Genomic DNA, 18,930 nt, shown 5'->3' on the forward strand with positions numbered 1-18,930 from the left:
GAGATTATAATTATTGTTTAGTTTAATTGTCAAAATTTCAGTTGGCCAATCCTCTTTAGGTATGAAAGTTAAAAGGTGGAAATTTCATCTTGGGTGACTAATGCAGCGAGGCACCTTTTTTTTTTTTTACTAAAGTGTATTATTTATTTTAAGATTTATACACCGCCTAAACCTAGGCAGTTTACAAAGAACATACATAACGATAAAACAATACATTAAAACAAAACACATTAAGGGCTCCTTTTATTAAGGTGCGTGCGCTAGTGTTTTTAGCGCACGCAGGATTTTAGCGTGCGCTAAACCCGCGCTAAGCTTCTAGAACTAACGTCGGCTCAGTGCTGGCGTTAAGGTCTAGCACGCACAGCAATTTATGCGCTATTCCACACGTTAAAGCTCTAATGCACCTTTGTAAAAGGAGCCCTAAATGTCACTGAAATCCTCACAATCTACACACAATTGCTTAATAAGGCAAAAAGGGCTTATTGCGGGACAAACTAAAGTGTTCTGCGTTTGCTTTGTCATCTGCGCACACTAAATATGTACTACCATATTTATTTTTCTTTATTTTTTTTTTCCAAATCTTTATTCATTTTAACATATACATCAAGTGTACAATAAATATAAATCATCATAGTACATTATCACTTGAAAATTCCATAACAATATATTTCCCAAAAAATTATTATCCCACCCCCTCCCACATCCATACATAAATATTATAATTCCTATGTATATTAATCAGTTAAAATATGCAAATATATATTTAAATTATCATAACCCCCCCACCCCCTCATTCCTTCAAATTATCACCTAAGGAAAAAGAATAATAAATTAACCTTAATTGTTATAATAATTTATTTGGGGGGAGGAGTTGTGTTAGGGGTAGAGAATGAGTGTAGATGTGCTAATCAGCTGGCATGCAGACATTACCACCACGCAAATTTCCTTTTACAAAGCCGCGGTAGCGTGTGCTAAACCACCGGACGCGCTAGCTGCTACCGCCTCCTCTTGAGTAAGCGGTAGTTTTTCGGCTAGCGCGGGGGTAGCGCGTGATTAAAAGTCACGCGCGTTAAAGCCGCTATTGCGGCTTTGTAAAAGGAGCCCTAGGTTTTGGCCAGGTACTAGTGACCTGGATTGTCCACCATGAGAACGGGCTACCATTGGTCTGACCCAGTAAGGCTATTCTTATGTTCTTATGTAGTGTATCCATAACAGAGGCGTCTTTAGCACTTGCTAAATAGGAGGCAGTAAGGGCCAGATTCTATAAACCATGCCTAAGTGTGCCTACATTGTAGGGGGCTGCTCGATGCGGTTATCAATCAACCGCTAGGCGCTGCTTATACAATTCCACCCAGCGGCGTCTAGGCATGCTTAGGCATTTTTAGGCGCTCTAATATTGGCTCCGGACGTCTTGGGAAAGGTTTATCACCGCAAGACATTCAAGTGCCAAGCCCACCCATAACATGCTTTATGGGCTAAGGACCTGAATCATGTATTTGTATCTTCCAACTCCTACCAACAGTTTTGATGGGCTTTTAAAACGCCTCTTTTTATATAATCTTTTGGAAGTTAGATCTCTGTTGCAATATTCACCTGTATTCTTTATCTTTTCGTAAACCGCATAGAACTTAGCGGTATTTGCGGTATAGAACTTTGGACGCTCAGTGGCTAGAAAGCCTAGCAAGAAGTTCAAAAAGTTAGCTTTGAAAATTGGCATGTGGATGTTATGGTGAGAAAAACATCCAAGTGCTGATTTATGCCATTTTTAGATGCCTTACACTGGCTTTTACTAAACCATGGTAGATCTTTTTAACGCAGGCCAGCAAAGTAAACGCTCCGACGCTCATAGGAATTGAACGAGCGTCGGAACATTTACCTTGCCAGTTTGCATTAAAAAGCTCTACCACAGTTTAGTAAAAAGAGCCCTTAGTGTTTTGAAAATGCCCTTATTAGCATGCTGGAAAAGCCCACACAAGTTTGCGTTAAGTCCTTTTCTTAGCGCATCTTAGTAAAAGTGTCCTTTTTCTCCAGTCATTACCATTTATAGCTGGCATTCTATAAGTTACATTTATTTATGTTCTGATTATACTGTATGAATGCTAACATTTAAGAAATATGATTTTTTTTGCAGTTGATTATATCTTGAAAGACCCAGAAGAGAAGGAGAGACTCTTTATTGCCAACATTCCTAGATCATTTCCTCTAAGAATAATCCGTGCACCAGTACCATGGCATGGCACATACCTAGAAGTGAAAATATGGAATGAAACTCATCTGTTTACTGTGAATCCCATGATGCTTCACTTGCAACATCTCTGGTTTACAGAGTAAGATGCCAGTTTACTTAAATTTAATATCTGTTTTGTGGTTGTCTTCATTGAGTGCGCACAATTATGAGGTAATGAATAATATTCAGCCTCACCATCCTGTCAAGGTCTCGGTATGTTTACTGAAAATGTTAAGCAAAGAAAGCAGAGTGAGAATCCAGGTAACTAGTTGAACAAATCGGAACATCACATGAGACGTTCCAGACATTGCTTATGCAAATTGGAAAATATTAGAGAAATGGAGAATAAATATATATGGTATATGAAATTGAGTGAAATTAAACATCAGATGACATATAGTCTTTTTAAAGCAGTGAAACAACAAACAAAGACAAACTACTCCACCAGACTATCTGGAAGATAAAAAGTGGAGCGGGTATAAAGTTCTTATTGATTATACCTAAAAAGCTGCTAATTTTTATTAATATTTAAATAACTTGTATTAGCGTAAATAAAAAATCATGGACAAAGGTGGAAAGACCTTAGACACCCTTTCCCTGTTCACAATAGGACAGCAAATGCCTTCCTATTCAAGGGGTTTGTCTTCTCAATCATTGGTCTACCACCTCCTCCACTGGCTTAAATAGCAAACAAGCATAAATTAGCAAAATAAATCAATAAATGTAATGAGGACTTAGCATATAATCTTGAAATCGGATCAACATTTTTCTGATTGCTGATCTAATATATTTCTGACCGCTGATCTCAACGGGACCCATTTCACCCTGAGCTTCTTCAGGAGATCAGGAACTGAAAAATGTCACATAAAGCCATGCCCACAACTCATACCTAAAACACACATAAATCCAATCAGCCAAAAAAATAACTGACTATATAATCCCATTATAGAATAACATTACCCAGCTAGTGTAAGAGCATTTACCTCTCTGGCCCCCGGTAAAAACCTCTACTGTGGTTTTGTAAAATATACCATTACTTGCTCACTTGAGGTTTATCTTGTTTTTGTTTTCTTGACTGAGATTTACTTACCATGTTTTATTGAGTCCAGCTGATGTTATGGATTGTCTTTCTTTTGCTCGGACATTGGATATTTGACCTATATTCCTACTGTTGATGTTGTTTCTGTTTGTTTTTCATTACTTGGCATTTTGTATTATATCTTAAATAATAAAATGCTAGCCTGCGCATGCGCACTCCCGACGCGTGTTCCCTGATCCCTTTTCTGTCGGGATGTGGCCGCATGAGTGCGCATGCACGCTTATTATCTCACAACAGCCTCCCTGCTCTCCACCTAGCGCTGCTTTCAAAGGGCAAGGACACCATGATCGACTCCACAAGCCGGGACCGCAGCCAGCCACCGATCGCCTCCACAGCGCCTCTTTCCCTCCGTCGATGGCGCCAAAGCCAAGGAGAGCCCCGTGCGCGTCCGATCCGTGCTGCCCACCCTCCCACCGCGACACAAACCTCCGGCCTGCAGCAGCTCCACAGCCGCCGATTGCCTCCACAAGCCCGCGAGGGGAGGAGGGAGAGGGCTGGGGCTATCCCGCTGGCAGCATGGCCCCGATCCCCTTGCGCCCGCTCTCCGCCCCACTGCCAAGCTCTGGAGCAAAGAAGCCGCGGTCCGGCCCGGCCCGCTGAGAGGGAGAGCGGCGCTGGCACCGAGGAGGGAGGGGGAGGGGGGACACACACGAGGGCTCTGCCGCCAGCTCAGCTTGGCCGCTCCGTCTCTGCCGGGGCTAACAGTAGCAGCCCCCGAAGCTCCTCACCAGCCTGTCCCGCCCCCTCGAGAAGGGTTAGGGTTAGGGTTAAAGTGAAATTGTGGCCTGGGCAGCTGTAAAAGGCAGACATGTAACAAAGCACTCTTACGCTTCATTGGGGATCCGATCTGGGAAGGGAGGAAGAGAATTGGCTTGGGGGTAATAATGATGATGAGGTAAGGAAAGGGGGAGAGAAATAAGATGGAGAAAAAGGAAAAAGCAATGAAGTAGGGAAAAGGAAAGACCAGGATAAAGGGTCAGATAAGGAGAAATGAGGAAGGGATGAGAAATTAGATGGTGAGGCCGAAGGAAAAGGTAGAAATGGAACTAGGAGACAGCAATGGAAAAACTAGAAGGAGGGGGAAAAATTGAATAGGATAGTGGAAGGAAGATGGTCTGGTGTGAATATTAAAAGAATGGAGACAGGCAACAGGAAATGCATTTTTAGAAGGAGAAAAAAATGTAATCGCAGAAAGCGTGGTTGGAGAAGAAAGAATGGAAACTAAGAGTTGAACCCGGAAACAGAAATAAGAATGAAATAAAAAAATAAAAAGATCAATTAAAGGGCTGCTGCTGGATAAGGTGAGCAGTGATGGGGTGGTGGAAGAAAAAGGAAGAGAGAAAGGGTGGTGGTGGACAGCCAAGGAAAAAAAAAATAAAGACAGAAATACAGAAAGCAGCTAAGAAGAGAGAAAAAGAAATAAAACCACACACTCACACACACATATTCTAGCACCCGTTAATGTAACGGGCTATAAGACTAGTTACTATATACAATAAAACTTTTGAACAACAACAAAAAAAAAAAGAGCAAGTTAAGTTAGTCAGTGGCTACATGAAAATAAGTTGGCATTAAATATTTGAAAAACAAAAACAATGTTGCTTCCCTGGAAAGAGGATCTTACTATGAACTCTCCTATTTTTCTGAATAGCATCCCACTACAAATGGTTAACACTATCAAAATTCTAGGTTTAACACTGGATCAAAAGTTATCATATCACGACTATATTGGCTCAGTCATCAAGAATTGTTTCTATAAATTGCATATAATAAGATCCCTGGCAAAGACACTTGAACCAGCAGCAATAAATATACTAATTCATTCTCTTGTAATTTCCAAATTAGGCTACTGCAACCCTTTACTAAAAGGTATCTAACAGAAAGAATTGAGATGGTTACAGATAATTCAGAACACAGTAATCAAAATAATTACAAATTCAAAAAAATTTGATCACGTTACGCCTCTCTTGAAAAACGCAAATTAGCTCCTGATCACACATAGAATAATGTATAAAATAGAACTAACAACTTTCAAAGTCAGAGCTTCAAATATGCCAGCCTTTCTAGATAAGTTATTAATTCCTTACAGTTCACTAAAATCTCTCAGATCAAACGAACAATACCTACTGTCCATCCCCTCTTTGAAGGTTATTAACACAAGACACACTGACATCATTTTGGTTACAGTCTCTCAAATCTGGAACTTACTACCATCGGGAGTGGAAAATATGAAAAAGGATCTGCAAAAGTTAGAGGAATGGTCTAATGCCTGGCAACTAAAATTCAATGCAAAGAAATGCAGAGTAATGCATTTGGTGATTAATAATAGGAAGGAACCGTATATGCTGGGAGGAGAGAAGCTGATATGCACGGACGGGGAGAGGGACCTTTGGGTTATAGTGTCCGAAGATCTAAAGGCGAAAAAACAGTGTGACAGTGGCTGCTGCCAGAAGGATGCTGGGCTGTATAAAGAGAGGCGTAGTCAGTAGAAGGAAGAAGGTGTTGAAGCCCCTGTACAGGTCATTGGTGAGACCCCAGTTGGAGTATTGTGTTCAGTTTTGGAGTATCTGGCGAAAGACATAAGAAGACTTGAGGCGGTCCAGAGGAGGACGACGAAAATGATAGGAGGCTTGCGCCAGAAGACGTATGAGGAGAGACTGGAAGCCCTGAATATGTATACCCTAGAGGAAAGGAGAGACAGGGGAGATATGATTCAGACGTTCAAATACTTGAAGGGTATTAACGTAGAACAAAATCTTTTCCAGAGAAAGGAAAATGGTAAAACCAGAGGACATAATTTGAGGTTGAGGGGTGGTAGATTCAGGGGCAATGTTAGGAAATTCTACTTTACGGAGAGGGTAGTGGATGCCTGGAATGCGCTCCTGAGAGAGGTGGTGGAGAGTAAAACTGTGACTGAGTTCAAAGAAGCGTGGGATGAACACAGAAGATTTAGAATCAGAAAATAATATTAAATATTGAACTAGGCCAGTTACTGGGCAGACTTGCACGGTCTTTGTCTGTGTATGGCCGTTTGGTGGTAGATGGGCAGGGGAGGGCTTCAATGGCTGGGAGGGTGTAGATGGGCTGGAATAAGTCTTAACAGAGATTTCGGCAGTTGGAACCCAAGCACAGTACCGGGTAAAGCTTTGGATTCTTGCCCAGAAATAGCTAAGAAGAAAAAATAAAAATAAAAAATTTAAATTGAATCAGGTTGGGCAGACTGGATGGACTATTCGGGTCTTTATCTGCCGTCATCTACCATGTTACTATGTTATGTTACTTACGAGAGGAAACCTCTCTCGAAAGATTTAAAAGTTCAATGAAGAGTTTTCTCTTCAGGCACACTTTTGGAGACTAAAGTCAATCGATCATCAATCATCATTTCAATTTTAAAATTAACCCTCATTTTTCTTACTCACCCCCGATGTTATTCTCTTACATGTCTTCTATCCTATTATGTATTGTAGTTCCTTCCTCTCTCCTTTTGTTTTTGGTTAATTATTTTTGGTCTATTTTATACATGTAATTTTATTTATTCATGATATTAGATCCCCTATTTTATTTCAATCAAATTTTATGAAACTTGAAACTAAGAGCTCCTTTTACTAAGCCACGTTAGGGCTTTAATGCGCGGAATAGCGCACGCTAAATTGCCACATGCGCTAGACCTTAACATTAGCATTGAGCTGGCGTTAGCTCTAGCCGCGTAGTGCGGATTTAGCTTGCGTGCGCTAAAAGTGCTAACTCAGCTTAGTAAAAGGAGCTCTAAGACTAGACTAGGCAATATGCTTAAAACATGTGATTTTTGGAACAATCATCATCTTCAAAAACTCAGATTACCCCACCATCATTTTTCCTGTCTAAATTTGAAAATAATAAAAATAACAGCTGCTGGTGGCAATATGTTTTCATGTTTCATAGATTAAAGTGTTGCAGCTGTAAACTACAGTAATTATATAATCTAAGGTGGAAAACGTACTTTCCTAAACTCTTGAGTAAAAAGAATTTTTACAGAATTTACACTTCTCAACAAATGAAACATTTATAAACCACGCTGGATATAATGGTACTACCTCCTGACTTGATATACAATTTAACACCTGGAAAGAATGTACTTATTTTGATAGCCTATATCTTTTCACTGTAGATAACGATAGTACGACTTTTATCTGCTCGGTTAGTGCTACTATGATGTTCTCTCTAAACACATACTTTGCTTGTAGCATAGAATCTGTCAAGCATCCCTGGTATGATGCGCTTCACCATTCCAAGTGAATATAAAGTATTGTCTCGCCTGTGTGGGGAATATTGAACAATGGTTTATGTTAACTCTTTTTCCTTGATAAGTCACATCATGATCTCATTGTGTTTCTGGATAAGTAAGGAAAGTATCACTGTAACAGAGCAAGCAGGGTGAGGTCTGGGCCTGTACACAAACACCAATAAATATCTGACCCAGTGGTCCAAAATATCCTATTAATATCCTAATTAAGAATCCCCCACTATTTAGTTGTGTATCCCAAGGCTGACATTGATTATTAGGAGCTTCTATTAGTATAATTTCATAATTTCAACTCCTATTTTGAACTGATAAGGGGAAAAAAAGCCTCAGAATCTGGAGCTAATCACCTGATTAGGGTTCGCAATGTGATCATTCACTCTGCTCCGTATACAGTCGTAGGCAAAAAAACTCCTGTGCTAAATTTTTCTAGGTTTTATATATATATGTTAGTTTTATAAACATTTTTTCTCACATTATGTATCTCATTTCTATCAGCTCTCTCATTTCAGCTTATGGGTGGGGAGGGGGGAGCTTGGGGGGGGTCAGGATGGGCTGTGGGGTCCAGGTGGGCTACTTTTTTGGGTGGGAGTGGTTCTGGCAGGAGGGATTGGGCATCCCTCCTGCCGATGATCTTTGGGGGGGGGGTTCTGATAGGAGGGATTGCGTATCCCTCCTGTCAACAATATTTGAGGGGGTGGGGGGTGTCCGGAAGGAGGGATTGGGCATCCCTCCTGTCGGCGATCTTTGCGGGGATGGGGGGGTTTCAGGCAGGATGGATTGGGCATCCCTCCTGTTGGTAGTCTTTGCTGGGGGGGAGGGGGACTGGTTGTCAAGGCCACTAAATTGATTGTGGCAAGGAGATTCCCTTGCTACAAGCAGCTCAGTGGCAACACGATTCTCTAACCGGTGCCAGTTAGAGAGTCGTGGTGGTTAGCTGGCTTAGGGCGATTCTGTATAGGTCGCCCATGTGCGATTCTCATAAGGCAGCTTCTGAGACTGGGCACCCTATACAGAATCCAGACCTAATTTTCTATTATACCAGAATTGTGCACGTCCTCTTGAGTTGAACATATTAATTCCGATTTTTATATTCTGTCTAAAATGGGGCTGTGTTTCAGGTCATTTTGCCAAGTGGGAAAATTCTGTTACTTTTCTTCAAAAAACATCTTATTAATAATATTGATATTTTATTATTTATTTTTTTTTTTTTTTAGGTAGGCAAAAACACATTTTAAAGTTCCAATAAAGATTCCATTCCTTCTATTATTCAAATATTTTCAGTTGCCAAATATCAGCCACTGCATTTCCATTTATTAGCAACTTTTGGATAATTCCACAATGCCGTTTGGTGCGAATTATTCTATTTATTTTTCATGTGCAGACTATTTTCAGAAATGCTATTGAGGTAGATCCTGTGATGAGATAATCTGACATATACTGTATATTTGGAATTTTTGTTCTTGGTGATGAAATGGTATGGTAGGTGTTTAGTCCATTTTCAAGGTAATATATAGAAATAAAACAAAAACATAGAGGAAATAAGGTGGTACCTTTTTTATTGGACTAAATCAGTGGTCTCAAACTCAAACCCTTTGTGGGGCCACATTTTGGATTTGTAGGTACTTGGAGGGCCGCAGAAAAAATAGTTAATGCCTTATTAAAGAAACTAGTCTTTAAGCCCGTTACATTAACGGGTGCTAGAATAGATGTGTCTGTCTGTCTGTGTTTCTTTATCTCTCTCTCCTTGGCCGCTGTCTGTATCCTTCTGTCTCCCCCTCCCCCCCGAGCAAAGCTGTCTGCCTCCAGCACCCACCTCCCCCTAAATGTCTCTCCATGGCCCTCTTCTGTCTTCCCCCCCCAGAGCAAAGCTGTCTGTCCCCAGCACACCTCCCCCCACAGCAGCCCCCTTTCCCTATCTCTCCATGGCCCCTTCTGTCTCCCCCCAGCACACCCCTCCCCCCAAAGCAGCCCCCTAGCCCTCTCTCTGTCTCTCCATGGCCCCTTCTGTCTCCCCCCAGCACACCCCTCCCCCCAAAGCAGCCCCCTATCCCTCTCCCTGTCTCTCCATGGCTCCTTCTGTCTTCCCCCCAGAGCAAAGCTGTTTGCCCCAAGTACACCCCTCCCCCCAAAGCAGCCCCCTTTCCCTCTCCCGCTGACTCTCTCGCTGGCCCCCTTTCTCTGTCTGTCTTTCTGTCCCTCTCCCTGCCCCTGTGTCTTTCTTTCTTTCTGTCTCCCTCCCGTTGTCTGTCTGTCATTTTTCCCCATTTCCCTGTGCAGCAGCATTTCCATCCCATTTCCATCCCATTTCCCTATGCAGCAGCAACAGCATTTCCCTCCTATCCCCCCCTTTCCTGTGTAGAAGCAGTAGCAGCATTTTCCCCCAATCCCCCTTTCTCTTCTCTTCCATGCTCCGTTCGGCCCCTCCCCCTTCTTTTACTGCCGTTGTCGATCTGGCCTGCTCCTGACCCTCCCACCGCCGACAAACCTCGGGGCTCCAGCCGCGTAGGCAGCACTTTAAACACGCTGTTTCGCGGCCTTCTACTGGTGATTTCCTCTGCCGCGTCTATCTCCGATGATGTCATCAGAGACGCGGCAGAGGAAATCAGCAGAGAAGGGCGCGAAGCAGCGTGTTTATAGTGCTGCCTACGCCGCTGGAGCCGGGAGGCGACGGAAAGGGCAGGGGGTGCTAGCGGCCGGCAGCCGCCGCTCCGCAGGTGGAGAGCAGGGAAGGGCGCGAATGCGCACTTGTCTTGCCTCGCGTGAGGCCAGACCGTAAGCCGCGCATGCGCACTTCCTATGGGTCGCTACAGCTCACGGAAAACGGACGCACTCATAGGAAGTGCGCATGCGCGGCTTACCATTTTATTATATTAGATGACAATTTTGCATGAGGTAAAACTCTTTATAGTTTATAAAACTTTCCTTTAACAGTTAAAAGGAAAGATATATAAACTATAAAGAGTTTTACCTTATGCAAAATTGTCATTTCTTTAATAAGACATTAACTATTTTTTCTGCGGCACTCTAAGTACTCTATTTTTTCTGCAGCCCTCACATTTAAAGTTTAATATCTTTTCTTTCTCAAAACTGATACATTTCAATCACTATATTGAAAATAAAATCATTTTCCCTACCTTTGTTGTCTGGTGACTTTATTTTTCTGTGCTTTCAACTATGTTTCCAGGGCCTTCTTGTCCTTTGACTGTTTTTCTCTCCGTCTTCACTTTCTGCCTTGCATCCATCTTTGGCATTAACTTAATGTTCAATTTTTCTGTTTTTTTTTCAAAATCTATGTTTCCATGTCTTACCTTCCCTTCCTATCTCTCTCTTCTTCCATCCTATTTCCATGGTCTGGCATCTCTTTCCTTCCTTTCTCTCCCTCCCTCCTTCCTTCCTTTACCCTGTTCTGGCATCTGTCTCCTTCCCTCCCCCTCCATGGTCTGATATCTCCTTTCCTTCCCTCCCTCCCATGAACTTGGCTTCTCTTGTTCCTCTCCTCTCCCTTGTTTTCCTTCTCCTTCCTTCCCTCTCTTTCCCCAATTGGGTGCAGCAGCAACAGAAGCAGCATTTCTCTTCCCCCTTTCCTGTGCAGCAGAAGAATTTCTCTTCCCCTTTCCCTCCCTCTCCCTCTCCCTTTCCCTGTACAGCAGCAGCAGCAGCAGCATTTCCCTAGGGTCCCCCTTTCCTATGCAGCAGAAGCATTTCTCTTTCCCCTCCCCTTCCGTTCTCTTCCTTGTGGAGCAGCAGCGGGTCTGGCCGGCTCAGTTGATCGTTCCATTCAAAGCTGCGGGTGGTGGCTCCTCGCGATATCCGCGCCTGCGTCTGAAGCCTCTCTGATGTTGTGACATCAGAGAAGCTTCCGATGCAGGAGTGGATAGCGCGAGGAGCCACCAACCTGCGGCTTTGAACGGAACGATCGACTGAGCCGGCCAATCACGCTGCTGCTCCAAAAGGAAGGGAACATAAGGGGGAAGATAAATGCTGTTTTGATTGCATCCAGACCTCGGGCCGCAAAATAGCACCTGGAGAGCTGCATGCGGCCCGTAGGCCGCATGTTTGAGACCGCTGGACTAAATGCATTTTATGATTAGTTTTCAAAGGCAACCCCTTCTTCTTCAGATCAGAAATAAGCAAATGTTGACAAATCTCAGTATATGTAAGAGAAACATGAAAGCATTCCAGAGACAGTCTCACAGGAAGCAGGAAACTTTTGCTTATAAACTGGTAGAAATGTGGAATGGGCTTCCTGACTCGGTCAGATTGATAGGTCAGTCACAACAATTTTGTAAAGTCTTAAAAACTTTATTATTTACACAATACCTCAAGATTCAACAAATTGATTGCTCTACACTTAGGGCTCCTTTTACTAAGGTGTGCTAGCGTTTTTAGCACTCGCTAACCCCTCGCTAGGCGCCAAAAACTAACGCTAGCTCAATGCTGGCATTAGCGTCTAGCGCATGCGGCAATGCAGTGCATGCTAAACGTGCACTAAAACCGCTAGCGTAGCTTAGTAAAAGGAGCCCTAAGGGCTGCATTGCCGCGCGCGATAGACGCTAACGCCAGCATTGAGCTGGCGTTAGTTCTTGGTGCATAGCGCAGGGTTAGCACGCGCTAAAAACACTAGCGCACCTTTGTGAAAGGAGCCCTTATTTTCTCTTATGCTCTTGTTCGTTTTTTTGCTGGTCTTTAATTACTTGTAAACCGAGTTGAGCTCCGCTGGGAGATGACCCGGTATATAAATCGAAGACTAGATTAAATTAGATTAGGGGTGAGGAACAAAGAGAGGGCTGAGTGGACAGGAGACAGAGAGGTGAAAAAGCAGTGTAAATTCACATAGAAACATAGAACCATAGAGTATGACGGCAGAAGAGGGCTGGCGGCCCAACAAGTCTGACCACACAAAAACCCTCCCTCCCTGGTGTACTCCTCTGTCATGCATAACCTTGCAGCACTTCCACCTGTTTTTCCCATCGACTTTTGAAGTCAGCTACACTACAGGCCTCGACCACCTGGCGTGGAAGTTTATTCCATCGATCAATCACCCGTTCGGTGAAGAAGTATTTCCTGGTGTCACTATGGAATCTTTTCCCCTTGAGTTTTAGCGGATGCTCTCTTGTCACCGTGGGACCTGTAAGAAAAAATATTTCTTCCTCTACCTCAATTCGACCCGTGATGTATTTGAATGTTTCTATCATGTCCCCCCTTTCTCTACGCTCCTCGAGAGAATATAAGCGTAGTTTGGTCAGACGTTCCTCATATGGGATGTCTTTAAGTCCTGAGACCATCCTAGTGGCCATTCTCTGGACCGACTCCATTCTCTTCACATCCTTTTGATAATGTGGCCTCCAAAACTGGACACAGTACTCCAGGTGAGGTTTCACCATGGATCTGTACAACGGTAGAATGACTTCAGGCTTTCGGCTGATAAAGCTTCTTTTGATGCAACCCAGCATTTGTCTTGCCTTTGCTGAAGCTTTCTCCACCTGATTGGCAATTTTCATATCTTCCCGGATGAGAACTCCCAAGTCCCTTTCTGCAGTGGTTCTCGCTAAGTTCACAACGTTTAAGGTGTATGTTCTGCATGGGTTTCCGCTCCCAAGATGCATCACTTTACATTTTTTGGCATTGAAAGTTTAGTTGCCAAGTACTGGACCATTGTTCCAACAAAAGCAGATCCTGCTCCATAGTGTTGGGCCTGGTTGCGTCATTAAGTTCTGATGCTCTGCCCACAACGTTGCACAGTTTAGCATCATCAGCAAATAATGTGATTCTGCCCCTAAGCCCCTGAGTTAAATAGCAGCAGGCCCAAGACCGAACCCTGTGGTACTCCGCTGGTCACCTTTGACGATTTTGAGGGAATACCGTCCACCATCACTCTCTGAAGTCTGCCACTAAGCCAGCCTTGTACCCATGCTGTCAGTGTTTTCACATTACAAATGCTTGTTTCTGATCTGGTGAGGAAGAGGATAGCTTCAAAAGCTAATCATAAAATGCATTAAGTTAGTCCAATAGAAAAGAAATCATCTTATTTCCTTTATGTTTTTGTTCTTGGTGGTTAATATAAATCCAGTGATTCCCTAAGCAAGCTATTTTGGAAGTGTTCCTTCATCTGAATCTAGAAACAGCTGTCCACTTTGGCTCAAAGTATATGTAACATTCATAAAAGCACAGAAAGCTTCTCCTCCCCTTGTGTACTACAATGAATGTTATATCTTTTAACTTGGACCACAAAAAAAGACAAACTACTCCACCAAACTGTCATCAAAGGATAAACATGGAAAAGTAGAGCGGATATATAAACGTTCAAAAATTGAAAAAAAAAATTCAAATCTTTTCAAAATATTATTCAAATCTTTTCAGAATATTTTCCAAAATGTGCAGATTGTAAACGATCACAATAATATTTTGGGAAGGTGGAAAGACCTCAGACTCCCCTTCCCAACTCACAACAAAGCAGCATGTGCTCAGGGGTGGTGGACCGATGATTGAAATGACACCCATTGAGTAGACCAGCAGATGCTACTCTGTTGTGAGTTGGGAAGGGGAGTCTGAGGTCCTTCCACCTTCCTAAAATATTATTATTATTATTATTTTTTTTTAATTCTTTATTCATTTTTAATCATTCAACAAGTGTACAATAAAAAGTGATACATAGGTTCAAAAACAACACTTGATAAATCTATCAAGATTATAACAATTGTATATATATATATAAACCCCTCCCCCTCCTCTCTTTCATTACTATTCTTCTTAATTAAATTAACCTTTTTCTTATTTTCTTTTACTTATTTCTTCATTTATCCAATCCCTCCCCCTTCCCCTCTATTAATATTTTATGTTAAGAAAATGGTGTTTATTCATTACAAAACAATGTCAATGGCTCCCATATTTTATTAAACCTTTTATAATTTCCATTTTGTACAGCTATTGAACGTTCCATTTTATATAGATGACAAAGTGAATTCCACCAGAAATTAAATATTGTGATATTTTACAATCCATACATTTTAGAAAATATTTGAATAATATTTTGGGGTTTTTTTTGTAATTCTTTATTCATTTTTAAAACTTTCATCAAGTGTACAACAATCATAATAAACACAATTAATCAGAGCACTTGCATATCTTATCATTATAATCTAAACATACAAATGTAACCCTCTCCCCACCCTCCCTCAAAGCCCTTCATTCATAATAAGAAACCTATATTTGTTAGGTTTCTTATTGAATAATATTTTGAAAAGATTTGAAATTATTTTTACAATTTTTGAATGTTTATATACCCACTCCACTTTTCAATGTATATTTTTTAACTTTACATAAGACTTTGGGTAGTAAAGAATATATAAGCTGATAGAATTGGATTGGATATAATATAGGTGACATAGGCAATACAGGCGTAATATATGATTTGATGGTAATAACAATAAGATAAATCAAAAGAGTTCTTTTCTTGATCAAATTATTGACCGATCTTTGTGTTCTAACCATCTCTTGTTAGTTAATATTGTCTCTTAAGTATTTTTATGGGATTAAAAACCCTTAAGTACTTGATTATTTTTTCCCAGGTATAGAGACTTAAGGTTTATTAGAACGAAAGATATGCTGTCGGGAAATCTGCCACTGCTTCCTACAGAGTTTGAAGATCTAATTCGAAAGCATTGCCTGGAAGCTCAGACTATTCTACTTAAAAAGTTAGTACATGAAAACAGAATCTTAATGTGCTACTTGTTAATTTGACAAATTTTAGATGGAACATGCTGGGCAGTATGTCACTAGTTACACGGCAGTTTGAGTCTAGAGGGAAGTCTAGGGAGTATATGAAAGCTCTGAAAGGAAGTGAGCTCATATGAAATATAGTACACTTACATTACATTACATTACGGATTTCTATTCCGCCTATACCTTGCAGTTCAAGGCGGATTACAAAAGATTTGACTGGACATTTTCCAGTGAAGATAACAAATTTTTTTTTTTTTAACAGAGGGGAGATAGTTGGATAGGATCCTAGGGGAACTTATGGGTTGGATAGTAAACTGACAGTGCCGAACTGTGTGATATAAACAAATGGAATACAGTTAGAGTAGGTAAGATTGCAATCTATTTTAGGGGTCTGTTTACTTGGAAGGTGTTTAGGTGGGTAATTTGGGGGAGAATTATCTGGAGGTAGGTGAATTATCTGGAGGTTAGTGAAGAGGGGTTAAGATATTTGGATGAATTTTTTGAAAAGCAGGGTTTTGATTTCTTTTCGGAATGTTTTGAAGTCGTCCGATGTTGTCAGCAGATTGGAGATGGAATGGTTGAGTATGATGCAGTGGTTAGAGCTACAGCCTCAGCACCCTGAGGTTGTGGGTTCAAATCCCACACTGCTCCTTGTGACCCTGGGCAAGTCACTTAATCCCCCATTGCCCCAGGTACATTAAGTAGAGTGTGAGCCACCAGGACAGATAGGGAAAAATGCTTTAGTACCTGAATGTAAACCACTCAGGCCAGTGTATCACAAACTGTGTGCCACGGCACACCAGTGTGCCTCCTGAGATTGCACTGGCGAGGAGGAGAGTCGTCCATGCCAGCCGACTGCCTACAGGACGTGCCTCTTGCTGCTACAGATTTTATTAAGGAATAAAGACATTGTTAGTGTTTTGGGAAGCAGAAATGAGGGCAGTGTGCTTTGTTGGGAAAGATCCTGATTAGAAGTTTAAAACACCATGTAAAAATACTTTCATTCATGCTTTGGATGTATGTATACATTAAAATACTAATAAAAATAATTGAACTTAAAAAGAAGTTTAAAACACCTGGGTAAGGGGTTTGTGCTGAGGAAAGACAAGCTAGTAGAAGTAACTTTAATGCCATTAGAAATACAGTCTAAAGTTGCTCCAGGGGACTATACATTGGCTAGGAATGCTACGGATCAGGGGCCCAGGGTGAAATAACATATGATGTCTTTGAGGAGAGATGAGGAATCCATGTGTCACTTTCTTTACCCCTGGGAACATAAGGTTGCATGTCAATGGCCTAGTGCTCCCAGGGAGGAAAACTAATTCCAGCTAAAGTGGTATTATTTAGTTTTTATAATAATGAGGTGTTTTGAATGCATTTGCATGCTTAGCATCTCATTCTCTGGCATATTTTACCTTAAACTAATGTGTGTAATGATAAAATAACACATGATTATGCCATTTAACCCATGTTAAGTACCAAATACGAGTGGTGTGTTATTTCCTTAATGCATGTTGGTAATTATCCCTGAATTTCTAAATGATTTACTGAACTGACATGGTAAATTAATGAAATTGACTCAAGTTTTGTGCAGTTAGGGCCATATTCTATAGATGGCGCCCAAAAAATTGGCACCGACCCGAGCAGTGCTTAGAGCAATTCTATAAAAATTATACACACCTTATAAAATCACGCTAAGCTAGAGAATGAAAAGGTGGATGTTACCCATGGCTCGCCGTGGGTAACCCGCCAAAATGGTGGAGGGGGGAAAGGTGCTCACCGCAGGTACGGGGACAAGGCCATCCACCGCCCCATGGAGCGGTGAATGGCCTTGTCCCTGCAGTTAAGGGAGGGAACGCTTGCGGTCACCGATTGCGCGCGGCCCCCTCCCTCCTTACCCGAATCTACCTCCCTCCCTTCCCCTTACCTTTGCGGTGCGTTTTAAGGTTTGAGACTTGTTGAAAGCCGCTGGAGCGTACGTGCAGTCACGTGCATATGTGGGCAGAAGCTTCTGGTTGCGTCAGAGGAGAAGCTTCTGCCCACACACGCACACATAGAAACATAGAAACATAGACTGCATGAACACTCCGGCGGCTTTCAACAAGCTACTCAAATCTTAAAACGTGCCCAAAGGTAAGGGAGAGGGAGGGAGATGCACGGACCGCATGGGGGGTGCCGAAGGGCAGTGAGATGGCGTGAGGGAACGGTGGATGCTACGGTGAAGGGGACAGCGGGGACAGGGCGGTGAAGGGGACGGTGGTCAGGTGACGGGGCAGTGACGGGGACAGATTTTTTTCCCTGTGTCATTCTCTAGAGTGCGCGTCACAACTTTTAGGTGCACCCATATAGGCCAAGGAAAGCTAGGCTTAAATCTCTGAGCCTAACTTGTGCGCACATCGGGCATATTCATGCTCTTCCCCTGGCCACACCCCTTTTTCCGAATCACTAGAACTGTCACGCATTACTTTATAGAATGTGCCTAACAAGTTGTATACATAACTTTTAATTAGTACCAAATTAGTGTCAGCTATGAGGTATTAATTGCCAATTATCATCAACGATTAGGGTTATCAAACAATTAAACTGTGCACATAAGTTGGCTGTGCACACCCATTTGCATGCATAATGCAATTTGGGGATTGGTAATTATATTCTTTATTTAAATATATCAATAAAGAGACATAAAAAAGAACAAATAATATAAAACTTTTATTACAGCATTCCCTGTATTTAAAATATAAGCACATCAAATCTTTCAGGAAATGGATATAAATCTAACATGATGTTTAAATTCTTATTAACTGTAGTCTAAAACTTCCATATTTTCCCGCTTTATGTGATCACAGATGGGTTCCAGCTTGTGCCTCCCTTTTTGTCACTCATAAGGCTAAATGGATTCATTTTGCACCCCAAGAAGAAGATGGTTCCACTGAGCAAGTTCAAGAGTTATTTGCAAGTGCAGCATCTCTTATGTCTTTACAGCTGCGTGAAATGGTTATAAACTCTCTGCAGGATCTCTTTTTAATTTTTAATATGCACAAGGTACTTAGTATACTGTGGAATGATAAAGATGACTTCATAATTTATCACCTGTACGCTTCCTTACTCTTGTCTGGCAATATCTGCTGGTGTCTATTACCCATACCCTGTCTGATGTGAGAGTAGATATGGATATTTATCATCTGTATCCCTCCTTACTTCGTCTGTCAATATCTGTGAGTATCTATTGTCCATACTCCATCTAATATGTTATGTCAGCTTTACGTATGTTTTTAATGTTTTACTCCCCCTTTTACTAAACCGCAATAGCGGTTATTAGCGCAGGGAGCCGCGCTGAATGCTCTGCGTTGCTTCTGACGCTTATAGAGTACCTCTTAATCGTTGCTATCAGTGGCGTAATAAAGGGGGTGTGGATTGCCCTGGTTGCCAAGTCGGTGGGGGTACTGGCACCTCTCCACCCCACCCTGCCACACCTTGCCACCCTCACGCCATCCCTCCCCCCGTCCTGTACCTCCATATTATCTTCGCTAGCGTGAGCAACTTCTGCCTGTTGCTCGCATCAGCCTCGTTCCCCTCTGAATCACTTCTGGATCACGGGGC

At 42.0% G+C, this 18,930-nt stretch overlaps 1 protein-coding gene across 4 annotated transcripts in view; it reads left to right on the forward strand.

Annotated features, from left to right (window-relative positions):
- Positions 1-18,930, forward strand: part of DNAH3 (dynein axonemal heavy chain 3) — a 294,020-nt gene that overhangs the window by 33,666 nt on the left and 241,424 nt on the right. For 3 of the 4 annotated variants that reach the window (XM_033963933.1, XM_033963934.1, XM_033963935.1), the window contains 3 exons: positions 2,132-2,327; positions 15,177-15,302; positions 18,177-18,372. In XM_033963933.1, coding sequence (XP_033819824.1) covers positions 2,132-2,327; positions 15,177-15,302; positions 18,177-18,372 — 518 coding nt within the window. Of the gene's footprint in view, positions 1-2,131; positions 2,328-15,176; positions 15,303-18,176; positions 18,373-18,930 lie in introns of those variants that run through there. The other variant, XM_033963936.1, reaches the window with a different exon arrangement.

This window comes from Geotrypetes seraphini, chromosome 11 (genome assembly GCF_902459505.1).
Source record: "Geotrypetes seraphini chromosome 11, aGeoSer1.1, whole genome shotgun sequence".
NCBI lineage: Eukaryota > Metazoa > Chordata > Amphibia > Gymnophiona > Dermophiidae > Geotrypetes > Geotrypetes seraphini.